The 11,963-nt window shown below is 57.6% G+C and overlaps 4 protein-coding genes across 4 annotated transcripts; 2 read left to right on the forward strand and 2 right to left on the reverse strand.

Annotated features, from left to right (window-relative positions):
• Window positions 1-411: 411 nt before the first annotated feature.
• ColSpa_03893 (putative RNA-binding proteinc) lies at window positions 412-1,611 on the forward strand (the record flags this gene model as incomplete). The annotated part of the gene is made up of 4 exons (XM_049270105.1): window positions 412-454; window positions 477-664; window positions 720-1,295; window positions 1,372-1,611. The coding sequence occupies 4 exons, from the start codon at window positions 412-414 to the stop codon at window positions 1,609-1,611; spliced, it is 1,047 nt and encodes a 348-aa protein (XP_049126062.1).
• Window positions 1,612-2,134: 523 nt separating this feature from the next.
• On the reverse strand, window positions 2,135-3,028 carry ColSpa_03894 (uncharacterized protein; the record flags this gene model as incomplete). Its single annotated transcript, XM_049270106.1, has 1 exon — window positions 2,135-3,028. One exon carries the CDS (start codon window positions 3,026-3,028, stop codon window positions 2,135-2,137), a length of 894 nt encoding a protein of 297 aa, XP_049126063.1.
• Window positions 3,029-3,036: 8 nt separating this feature from the next.
• ColSpa_03895 (pentatricopeptide repeat-containing protein 2, mitochondrial) lies at window positions 3,037-4,269 on the reverse strand (the record flags this gene model as incomplete). Its single annotated transcript, XM_049270107.1, has 1 exon — window positions 3,037-4,269. The coding sequence occupies one exon, from the start codon at window positions 4,267-4,269 to the stop codon at window positions 3,037-3,039; it is 1,233 nt and encodes a 410-aa protein (XP_049126064.1).
• Window positions 4,270-4,635: 366 nt separating this feature from the next.
• Window positions 4,636-9,276, forward strand: ColSpa_03896 (DNA polymerase alpha catalytic subunit; the record flags this gene model as incomplete). Its single annotated transcript, XM_049270108.1, has 5 exons — window positions 4,636-4,927; window positions 4,986-5,089; window positions 5,144-6,107; window positions 6,185-7,476; window positions 7,531-9,276. 5 exons carry the CDS (start codon window positions 4,636-4,638, stop codon window positions 9,274-9,276), a joined length of 4,398 nt encoding a protein of 1,465 aa, XP_049126065.1.
• Window positions 9,277-11,963: the final 2,687 nt, after the last annotated feature.

Below are 11,963 nucleotides of genomic sequence, written 5' to 3' on the forward strand. Positions count from 1 at the left end.
AAAAGGTACGTACATGTGTCTTACCGGCCGAGAGTGGAGACACCTGAACACGCTCCATGACCTCGCAAATCAACGCGCCTAGCGAGCGCCCAGCACCCAGGTCAGCCTCAACTTAACTTTGTTTCCCATGTAGGGTCCATCCGAATGCAAAGTATCCATTCTCCGAAACCTGCCTTGCCCGCCTTTTCTGGACATATCTCCTTTGCTGCCACGACCTTGCTCTCCCACCAAGCGTCGTAGTCCTCTCGGTCACCTCTTCGACCTCCCATTGCTACAGCGCATCCCTCCAGCGACTTGACATACCATCTCGCTGGTAATCGATCTTTGACTTTTGCGACGGACAACATCCAACCTCGGGGCTTCTCCATCCTAATCCAATCACTACAATTACCGACGAAGGAAGGCTTCACAATGGCGAAGGTTGCGACCGACTTTGAGCGAATCATCCAAGAAGGTAGGACCACCCTCCCTTCCAGGGTCCTTGGTGCCACTTGTCGAACTGGTCGCTAAATGGGGTCTTTTTTGCTCGACTGCAGGACGAGAGAGAAAGAAGAACGAGGCGCTGGCACAGAAGATATTCTCCAAGGATAGACGACAGAGCGCCCCTACCAAGCTCAAGCCTGGCGCAGGCCCGTCGCTTGCGAGCCGAGTCGGCGTGAAGAAGGTAAGGCCCCTTTTCTTCTACCGGTCGCTTGTTTGCAAGCTACGCATGCTGACAGCTACCGCCCCCTCATCAGCAGCGCACCGCCTCCCTCGGTCCCAAGGCCCTCCCCGCCGGCAACATCGATGGCGACTGGACACACGACCTCCACGGAACCGTGAACGGCAGCGGCGGCGGTGGCGGCAGGGGACGTAACAACGGTGGCAATGCCGGCGCAGGCGGTCTCGCGTCGCGCATCTCGGCCCCGGGAGGCAGACCCGCGCCCGCTGCAGCCGCGAACAGCAGACGAGGCGACAGACGTGGGGACCAGAGGGCCGCCAAGGTCGCCGCGGCCATTGAGCGCTCAGGCGGCATGGCCGACGTGCAGATGACCTCCGCGCCCATCAGCGCACCGACCGGTCCCGCCGTGAAGAAGGGTCTCTCGATCCGAGGATTGGCAGGTCCGTTTGCAGTCATGGCGCAGAACTTTGCGCCGGGGACGACGGCAGCAGATATCGAGAGCGCGATGACGCCCGTCGGCGGAGAGATGCTGAGCTGTCGGATCATCAAGACGAGCCCGCTGATTGTGGCGGAGATGGTGTTTGCGACCAAGGAGGGTGGAGATGCGGTCATTGATACGTTCAACAACCAGACGGTATGTTATTAGTCCTTTTGGGTCCAAGGGGCGAGCTCGGGTCAGTCATGGAATGCTAACGGTTTGAGAATTGCAGGCCGACGGGCGGATCATCAAGGTCTACCCCAAGCCCGGCGGCTACAAGGAGTCCGTCGCGGCCAACGGCTCGCGCCCCGCGAACGTCCGGTCGACGTCGAGCCATGTCGTTGACGGCACGAACGGGTTTCCCGAGCAGATGGAGGAGGACGACGGCGGCCTGTACAGCGACCGGATGGTTGGTGGCGGCAACAGCGGCAACCGCAGAGGCCGCGGCTTCAACCGCGGCGGACGCAGATGAGGCATGAATGAGAAAGGGGGTGTGTGGCTCAGATGATACATTAAACAACAGAAAGGGATCTTCTACTTTGGGCGTTATTCAAGAGCGGGCTTGGGAAAGGTCGAACACCTAGGCGACTCATGTCTGTATTTGCATGCTGGTTCTTCTTGGAGGGGGAAGAGCCTCCTGGATCTCTCAATGGATTGTCGAGAGCGGGCAAACGACGCCCTTTTTTGGGAGGCATGTGTACTAATAGACTATGGGAACTTTGCTCTCTTTTTTCTTTTCGCTAACCAACGTGGTCGTTGAGGATCCCGGATCTGTCAACCACTGCCGGCTATATCTCCTGCCAAGCCGCCGAGGCAGATGTACGACTTTATGACGATGACGCCCGAGATTGTGTGCATAGGCCGTTGCTTTTCAACATTTGGTATTGCAGATTTGGGTATTGTATAATGTGACTTGGCCGCGCAAACCCCGATCATTCTAATGGTACACGACACCGATATCCTACATGTTGTCACAACTCGAGCGAAACAGCCGCTCAAATCTCCCACATCTTGCCCTCGCCACGATCCATGAACGCATCATCCGCGACGGGGTCCTCCTTCTGCTGGTTCGGGTCGGTGAACTCGACTACGAAGCGGTTGAGGTCGTTGCGCTTCTGCTTGAGCTGCTCGACGGCCTCGTCGTCGGCGAGCCTGTTCTCGTTGACGACCTTGTCGACGGCGCCAATCATCTTGCGGGCGAGCTCGACCAGCTCCTCGACCGCCGCGTCGCGCCTCCTCGGCGCCTTGGACGACGGCTTGCCTCCCGTCTGGGACTTGGGCTTGAGCACCGCGTCCTTTGCGGACGTGAAGGGCGCCCAGAGCTTGTTCACCGCGGCGGCGAGCTGCTCGCCGTACGCGCGCTTCGCCTCCTCGAGCTTGCCCTCCTTGGCCATCTGGCGGAAGTGGAAGTGGGACATCATGCCGACCTTGAGGTACACGTGGAGGGCGCGCACGTCGAGCGGCGTCGCCCCCTTGGAGGCGGCGGCGTGCGACGTCATCTTGTCCAGGACGACGTTTGCGTTCTCAAAGGCGTTCTTGTTCATGTTGTCGTTGATGCAAGCCGAGAGGGCGCGGCGGTACATGATGGGCAGCGTCGACTCGTCGGGAAGGTTCTGCACCGCCTTGGCGGCGTCGCGGCTCGACCCGTTGCGCTCGTAGATGCGGAGGAGCTGGTGCCAGTTGTCCGAGTCGGGCTTGAGGCCGTAGTAGTAGACAAAGAGCTCCCAGTACCGCACAGCCAGCTTGGCCTGCTTGTTTTCGCGGAGGAGCGTGAGGACCAAGGAGAGGGTGTTGCAGCCCGGCACGGCATATTTGGTTTTCGGCGTTGTCGAGGGGACGGGTTTCCGTGACGCCGAGTCGGTGGCGGCGGCGGCGACGATGCCCTTCATGCCTTCGTTCATGCGCAGGGGTAGTCCTTGTCGGGCTTCTCGCGCGTCATGTCACGGACGCTCATGGTCTCCTCGAGCAGGGGCATGATCTCGGCCTTTTCCTTCCTGCCGCCGAGGAGCAGCACGCGGCCCATGGCGCAGATCAGGTCCTCGTCGAGGTCCAGGGCGCCCTTGCGCCAGTTGCGCATGATCTCCTCCCAGATGGCCTTGCACCTCTTGATCGTCTGCGCCGTCGCGTCGATGGTCTCCTGAAGGGACCGGCCCTTCTGCTTGTCCGGGTTCTCTGCCTCGGCGCGCAGGGTGTTGATGATGGCCGTGTACGTGTACGCCGTGGTCTTGCGGCCCGCTCGGGCGTCGGCCGTGTCGGCGATGGAGAACATGGCGTCGACGTCGCCCGCGCGGCCGCAGACCTGGAGCACGGCGTTGAGGTGGAACGAGTTGGCGCGCACGGTCGAGCCCTCCTTGAGGAGCGAGTTGTAGAGGGCGACGGCCTTGGGCACGGCGGCTTTCGGGTCGAGCGACTTGGCGCAGCCGCTGAGGAGGATGGTGTAGGTGCGGTCGTTGGGCAGCTGGCCCCGTTTCTTCATGTCGTTGAAGAGCTTGATGGCGGCGTTGACGCGCTTCTTGTCGCGGATCTGGTACTCGATCAGGTGGTTCCAGGCCACAACGACCTGTTTGGTCTTGCTGGAGCGGTGGACGAGGAGGAGGGCCTCGTCGAAGCGGTCCTTCTTGAGGGTCGCCTCGACGCGCTGGGCGATCTTGAAGGGGTCGTCCATATGTTTGAGGTGCTGGTCAACGGCCCATTCTAGCTTGCGCCTCCTGGTCTTCTCGGCGACGTCGTCGGCATCTTCGGGGTTTCCTGGGCTTTTCCGCGCCTCCTTCAGGAAAGCGGCCCCGGAGGCTGTGGTGTGGGATCGTTGCTGGAGCTGATGGTGCACCGGGAGGCCATGTTGGAGGGCCGGGATTGTAGCGGATGCTTCGGGGAAAGGGGACTTGCTGGAGATTGGCTGAAGCGCTCGTCTGAGGCACGCTTTGCAAGACAGCATCTTGGACTGGTTTTCCAAGGATTGTGGACGATCGAAGCTTTCGATGTTCACCTCCGGGGCCAGCGCCGGGAAATTTTGCGACGAGTTGCCAAAGCTCCTTATCTTATCGGCGAGCTCCCAACGACGTTCGGGGTACAAGGTACTTGCAGCAGGAACCAATCCTGCATGGTACGTATAGCGTGTCGCGCAGTCCATTGACGTTGGTTGCGGGGCGGGCCTCTTCGACTACTACCCCACCAAAACGACCTTGGACCAATTGGGTCAAGGCCAATGGAACTAATTAAGCAGCCTGGCAAAGCGACGCGTCGCCAAACACGAGACGCGATTTCTTCGCGCGCCGCCCCTGGCCATCTGCCAAATTATAGTGCATATGAATCCGTGCTTCTGCGTATCCCACCCACAACAGGCGTGCTCCGTTCTCCAGACATAACACAACCAAAGACGCCAATTCTCAGTCCCAGATCGCCGGCACTGATCGCTTGTTTATATCATGAATTAGATTTCCCTCAGGGCCTCTGAATTCTTAATAATACCTTACATCCTCAGTCACGCCTGCCTATCATGCCCAAGGTCGACAGGCGCTCGAAGCTCGCAGAGCTTCGGGCTCTCCGAGCGGCCGGCAAGAGAGCCAACTACGAAGTCGAAGAGGTTGACGAGCTGTACGAGGAGGTTGACGAGAACCAATACAAGAAGATTATCCGGGACCGCCTCGACCAGGACGACTTCGTTGTCGACGATAACGGCGAGGGATATGCCGACGACGGCCGGGAGGAGTGGGATCGCGCTCCTCAATACTACTCGGACAGCGAGGATGAGATGCCAGTGAAGGGCCGAGGCAGGCCAAGCAAAGCATGTAAGCAACCCGAGCCTTTCTGCCCTTCGAAGCAGAGCAAACTGCTGACACTCAGCAGCAAAGAAGCAGCGCGAGGACGAGGAAGCCAAGCGAGACGCCAACGACAGAGACATTAGCGAATACTTTACAAAGGGCGCCACCAAGGCCCAGGCAAAGCCAAAGGTTCGTAGGACACACCCAGCTTCGCAGAAGTGGCTCTTTTGACACCATAGACAGGTTGCCAAAACAGAGGAAGACGACGCATTCCTTGCCGATTTGCTTGGCGAGGTCGACGCCAACATTCCCGCTCCCGCCTCTCGCTCAGCCAAGCGCAACAGATCTCCAGAACGACGACGAGCCCGCGTGCTCTCACCCGCTCCCGAGGCCAGACAACGTGTCACCAAGAGAACGAAGACCGTGGACGACAGATTATCATCTCCCGCCATCGACGACTTGGCAGCCGATGATGGCTATCTCCCACCCATGGGCGACGACAGGGACGACAGCCCAGCTCCGATCACAGTGGATGACGTTCCCATGTCCGACCCCGCGCCATCATCGCCTGCTGCCAAGGTAGCGCAGCGCAAGGGCTTGGTTAAGCAAGAGCCCAAGGACGACGACGATGAGGACATGATGGAGGTCGCCCACGCCGGTACGGTTACCGCTGCCAGCGTCAATATTGCGGGGTCAAGGCCACCGAAGAAGCTGGTAAAGCCCGATCCCTACCCAACTCCTATGAGTTCGTCCCCGGTCAAGCCCGCTGCCGCAGCAATCGACTCGTCCGCCTGGAACAACATCACAGACCAGCTTAACGTCGTCACAAGCTCTCCTGCGGAGGCTAGAACCGTCGGCAAGATTGACTACAAGGACGCCATCGAGGAAGACGGCAGCCTCAACATGTTCTGGACCGATTACACTGAGGTCAATGGCAGTCTCTGCCTTTTCGGCAAGGTCTTGAACAAGAAGACTGGGCTGTACGTCAGTTGTTTCGTCAAGGTCGACAACATCCTCCGCAAGCTGTTCTTCCTTCCCCGCCAAACAAAGGTACAAGGCGGCGAAGAAACAGGTGAGGAGGTCGAGATGATGGACGTGTACTCCGAGGTCGACTCGATCATGACCAAGATGAACGTTGGCATGTACAAGATCAAGGCCTGCACCCGCAAGTATGCATTCGAGCTACCGGGGATCCCAAGGAAGCCCAGTACTTGAAGTGCCTCTACCCATACACAAGTAAGTTGTCGTACAAAACGACCAAAGAACATTTCTAATCACAAACAGAGCCTGTCATTGATGGGTCGGCCACTGGTGAAACCTTCTCGCATGTCTTTGGAACGAACACCGCGCTCTTTGAGCAGTTTGTATTGTGGAAGAACATTATGGGCCCTTGCTGGCTGAAGATTACCGATGCCGACTTTGGTGCCCTCAAGAACGCCTCTCATTGCAAGCTCGAGGTGCTGGTTGAGCACCCTAACATGGTATCGACACTCAACGAGTCTACGGACAACCTCGATGCCCCGCCCCTGACCTTGATGAGTCTGGCCTTGCGGACGGCCTTCAACGCCAAGGCTAACAAGCAAGAAATCCTCGCGATCAGCGCCCGAATCTACGAGAAGGCATCCTTGAATGACACCACCCCAGCCGAGAAGCTCCCTTGCCGGACATTCACCCTCATCCGGCCTCACGGAACAGCGTTTCCTCTTGGGTTTGAAACACTGGCAAAGGAGCGGAAGAGAGGCCTCATCAAGACTTTCCGCCAAGAGTCCGAGATTCTGATGTTCTTCCTTGCTCAGCTTGATGTTGTGGATCCGGACGTCATTCTGGGACATCAGCTGGAAGGCGTCGACTACAGTGTTCTGCTTAACCGTCTGCACGAGAAGAAGACTCACCAGTGGTCTCGTCTTGGCCGGCTCAAGCGCACGCAGTGGCCGGCTTCCATGAACAAGGTGGGCGGCAACGTTTTCGCCGAGAGGCAGATCATGTCTGGCCGTCTGCTTTGCGACCTCGCCAACGATGCCGGAAAGTCTGCCATGTACAAGTGCCAGTCGTGGAGCTTGACGGAAATGTGCAGTCTTTACCTGCCGGGCAACAACCTCAGGCAGGACATTGACAACGAAGCGGCACTCAAGACCTGGGCAACTCAGTCCAAGGAGGGCATGATGAACTACGTAACCCATATGGAAACCGACACCCACTTCATCACCGCGCTGGCTTTGCAGGTCCAACTCCTCCCCCTGACCAAGGTCCTTACCAACTTGGCTGGTAACTCTTGGGCAAGAACCCTCACCGGTACTCGTGCAGAGCGGAACGAGTACATTTTGCTTCACGAGTTCCATCGCAACAAGTACATCTGCCCTGACAAGCAGACATTCAGGGGCAGAATGGCCCAGGAAGAAAACCAGGACGATGAGGGTGAAGGCAAGAAGAAGGACAAGTACAAGGGTGGTCTCGTTTTCGAGCCCGAGAAGGGCCTATACGACAAGTTTGTCCTGGTCATGGACTTTAACTCTCTGTACCCCTCCATTATCCAGGAGTTCAACATTTGCTTCACGACTGTGGACAGATCCGCAATGGTAAGTCTACCAGTCGCCATGACTCCGATGTCAGAAGCTAATCTATCTAAACAGGAACAAGATGAAGATGCTGTGCCCGAAGTCCCTAAAGACCAGGACCAAGGAATTCTGCCCAGACTCATTGCCACGCTTGTCAGCCGAAGAAAGCAAGTCAAGGCTCTGATGAAGGACAAGAGCGCGACGCAGGACCAGCTCGCCACTTGGGATATCAAACAGCTTGCGCTGAAGCTTACGGCCAACTCCATGTACGGATGCTTGGGATACACCAAATCCCGCTTCTACGCACGCCCCCTTGCCGTCTTGACCACGTACAAGGGTCGTGAGATTCTGCGCAGCACCAAGGAGCTCGCCGAGAGCAACCAGCTCCAGGTCATCTACGGAGACACGGATTCCGTCATGATCAATGCCAACGTCGAGAACGTATCGGATGCCTTCAAGGTCGGCCAAGAGTTCAAGAAGGCTGTCAATGAGCGGTACAGGCTTCTTGAAATCGACATTGACAACGTCTTCCGTCGCATCCTGCTTCAAGCCAAGAAGAAGTACGCCGCCATCAACCTGGTCGAGAAGGACGGCAAGTACATTGAGAAGATGGAAGTCAAGGGTCTTGACATGAAGCGTCGCGAGTACTGCGGTCTATCCAAGGAGATCTCCAGCAAGATTCTTAATGAGATTCTTTCCGGCGACGAGACGGAAAAGTCTATTGCCCGCATCCACGAATATCTCACAGAGATCTCCGGCAAGATGCGCGAGCAGGCCATCCCAGTCCAAAAGTACATCATCTTCACGCAGCTCGGCAAGGCTCCCACGGAGTATCCCAACGCGGACTCGATGCCCCAGGTCCAAGTCGCCCTCAGGGAGATTGCCAAGGGAAAGAACGTCCGCCGCGGCGATGTCATCTCCTACATCATCACCGGAGACCCCCAGAGCTCCGACCCCGCCCCGAAGAGAGCGTATACGCCGCCGGACGTCATGAAGGCCGATTCTGGCCTCTCCCCGGACGTCGAGTGGTACCTCGGCAAGCAAATCTTCCCGCCGGTCGAGCGTCTTTGCGCGAACATTGTCGGTACCTCGAGCTCTCGGCTTGCAGAGTGCTTGGGACTCGATATCCGCAAGTACAAGTCGGTCCAAGATCAGCAACAGGGCGGCTCGAACAACGACGTCGAGATCCACCCCCTGGAGTCGCAGATCCCCGACGATGTCCGCTTTGCCGAGTGTGCCCGCCTATCCCTCCGCTGCCGCAAGTGCAAGGCCTCTTCGGCGTTCGAGGGCCTGCTGGCGCAGCCCGACCGCATCTCGGCATCGGGCGTGCTCTGCGGGTCCTGCGGTGCGAGCATCTCGACTCTCTCGATCGTGGCACAGCTCGAGCATGCCCTCCGTACCCAGATGGCACGGTACTACGAGGGTTGGCTGGTGTGCGACGATTCGGCCTGCGGCACGCGCACGCGGCAGATGAACGTCTACGGCACCCGCTGCCTGGGCCCCAAGGGTCTCGCCCGGGACTGCCTGGGCCGGATGCGCTACGAGTACACAGAGAAGGCCATATACAACCAGCTCGTGTACTACGCCAGCCTGTGGGACGTTGACAAGGCCAAAGCCAAAGCCTCGGCCGAGAGCAGCAATGACCTCTCGCGCGAAGACAAGGACAAGATCCTCGCGATGGCGGAACACAACCGCGTCCGCTTCGGCACGGTCAAGGGCGTGGTGGACAAGTACCTCGACAAGTGCGGCAGGCAATGGGTCGCCATGGACACTCTGTTCGCCAAGTTGGGCTTCAACAAGCTTATTGCCGCGGCCGCATAGGCGCCCGGGAGGCTACGAGGAACTGCACACTGGAACGGCTGATGATGACACTGGGATGGGTATGGTTCGCGGACATGACGATGCTTTTGAGGAGTTGGGCTAGGCCTGTTTTGTCTATTGGTCTATTTTGCTTGCCTTTATAGTTGTTCGACTTGGTCTTGGTCGATTTGGGGGGACTTTGACCTTGGGAACTCCAGGAGCCCGGAGTCTGGGTGAGCTTGGGATGCGGCGGCAACTTTCTCCAGTTGACCGCGTGATATATATACATATTGTTTGCGAGAGCCGTAGGAAACAAGCATAATCTCACACAAACGTCTGATGCAGAACACGTTGGCCCATCTACTGTCATAGAGTTGTCGAGATCCCCATTCTCTATCCGTCTCGCTGTCCTGTGTCCGTCATGCGTCAACAGTTCCAACCTCCCGTCGTGGTTGGTAGGACAACACGGGGTGGATGGGCTCCGCAAGGGCGCATCAGGGTACGGCAGGGGTGAGTTGGCTTCCGACCCTGAGGCTATCGACAGGAGGAAAAGCCCTCATGCACAAGGGCACCTTGTTCACGCACACACAAAGCCACCTTTCCCCGCCAACCAATCGACAAGGTACGGATTGTTTACGAGATCACCCATCACTTCAGTGCAAGCTTGTCAAAGGACACAAGAAAAAGTTTGTGAACTATGTAGTCTTTTTTCTCCCTCTCTGCACACTCTGGTCCACTGGCCCCCAGGCTTCGTTGCCGAATTAAATGTACAAGTTCGGAGGAAAAGCACTCAAGTCCTCCCCTCCCGTCCGGTCGGTTACCCTTGCGCCGGTCCACTTCACCACCCCACTCCCCTAAGTTGATGTGCCCAAGCCGGGACCAGATTCACCGTTGGCGACCGGTGACCCCAGCGCAGCCAAGGCTCTCTAACTCGGAATGCATCTCTTGTGGTATAAGTCAAGAGATGCCAGGACCGGCGCCGTTTCCCTCCCGAGGCCGGGAGCAACACACCTTCGGACCATGCCACAGGATGTCGTAGTATGAGAGGGCCTGCCGAGTGTGACCCGAGCCCATGCCAAAAGGAAAAGAAAAAAAAAGACGAGAAAATCTTCTGAACAAATCCCAGAATTCCCCTTTTTTGCATAAAGACAGGATCCACGACCTAGCCGAAGCTCCCTTTGTATGCTTTTTGATGTCCGCCTGTAGAAAGAGCAACGCGTGCGCAACTAGTTTTGTGCGCATGAGCTCTCCATTGCTGGATGGACTCTCCCAAGGTCGTCCTCTTCTTCCGTGCGTCTGGCTCCCTCTGCATTCAACCCGTTTCGTAACCACCATCCCCCCACCCACGTAGCCAGGCACGTAAAAGATGACCCATAAAGCGTCGTGAACTCGTATTAGAAAAGGAATAAAAACACAATGTGTTGAGAGACCGCATCGGGGTTGATGCCGTCGGTTGAAGAGAGAGCCGGAATGTAGTGGAAAATTTACATCCGGAGTCCGAAGATGTCGGAAAACCTCTCTTCTCGTTGAGAAATCATCTCAGTGAGTCGTCTATGTCGGTATTCTTCTCGAGGTATCATGGTCCGCAGCAAAGATCAGGGTAACTTTTGAAAAACGAACTCTGAAAACCCTAAGTGTAAATGCACCAAACAGCCCCCGCCCCCTGTCTATTTGCTGAAATGCAATGACTTGATGGAAAAGGAAATGCTCGGCTACTCTCTTCATTTGCTCTCGGCAGCAGTGCTGTCGGGAACAGCCTTGGACAGTGCGGGGGAGGCAGCAGTCGAAGGAGGAGAGGCCGGGTTTTCGCTGTCCAGGTTGGCGAGCGCACTGTAGTTACGGTTAGCGGCTTGGCATTTGGCAATAGAAACGGCATGAAGAGGGAGCTTACCTGAAGGCGTTGGTGTGTTGGGTGGTGGGCGGCGTTCCGGTGCGGGATGAAGCACCAGAATCCTCACCAGGTCGGCCAAGGGAGCCGCCAGGTCCAAGTCTGCGACCGCTGTTGCTGCGCGAGCTGAACATGGAGGTGGGGCCGAGAGAGATGTTGCCACTGGCGGCTCTGCTGGTAGAGCCCTTCAGGCGGCGCAGATCGTCCATACCAACCTGGTTGGACTGGGCCTGCATGTAGCCGGACGAGAAGTTGCGAGAGTCGCCACGGCCCATGTTGGGGCGGCCACCGGGACCGCGCTGGCTGCCGCCACGCTGGTTCTCTTGTGCCTTCTGCAGAGCGGCTGCCTCGGCCTGTCGTTCTGTTAGCACGGAATATGATGATGGGGAGACGGGTGATGCATACCTCTGCGCGGATCTCGTCGAGGGTCTTGGGGCCCTTGTTGGCCTCCTTGGAAGCCCAGCCGGACTTGCGGAGGTCGATGACGTCCAAAAGCATGAACTTCAATCTGCTGGCAAGCTCGGGCATATCCATCATGTGCTGGATACGGTCGAAGTAGACGTTCATCAAGGCCTTACCCTTGTCAGAAGCGTCAAGGTTGCTACCGATGGTTCTCAGCAACTTGGACAGAGACTCTATCTCAGCCTCGTCGGGAACGCCCTCGTAGTCGACAAGCTTGCGGACACACTCGTGCATAATGCGCTCCGTGAGCATGCCGAGCTTGTACAGCTCACCGATGAACTGGACGAGACCAAGACCGCGACGCTTGGCCGCAGCGGCGATGTAGTACTCGTCGGAGAGCATGGCAGCCTCGGACGAC

Source organism: Colletotrichum spaethianum (genome assembly GCF_022836535.1).
Source record: "Colletotrichum spaethianum MAFF 239500 DNA, contig08, whole genome shotgun sequence".
Taxonomy (NCBI): domain Eukaryota; kingdom Fungi; phylum Ascomycota; class Sordariomycetes; order Glomerellales; family Glomerellaceae; genus Colletotrichum; species Colletotrichum spaethianum.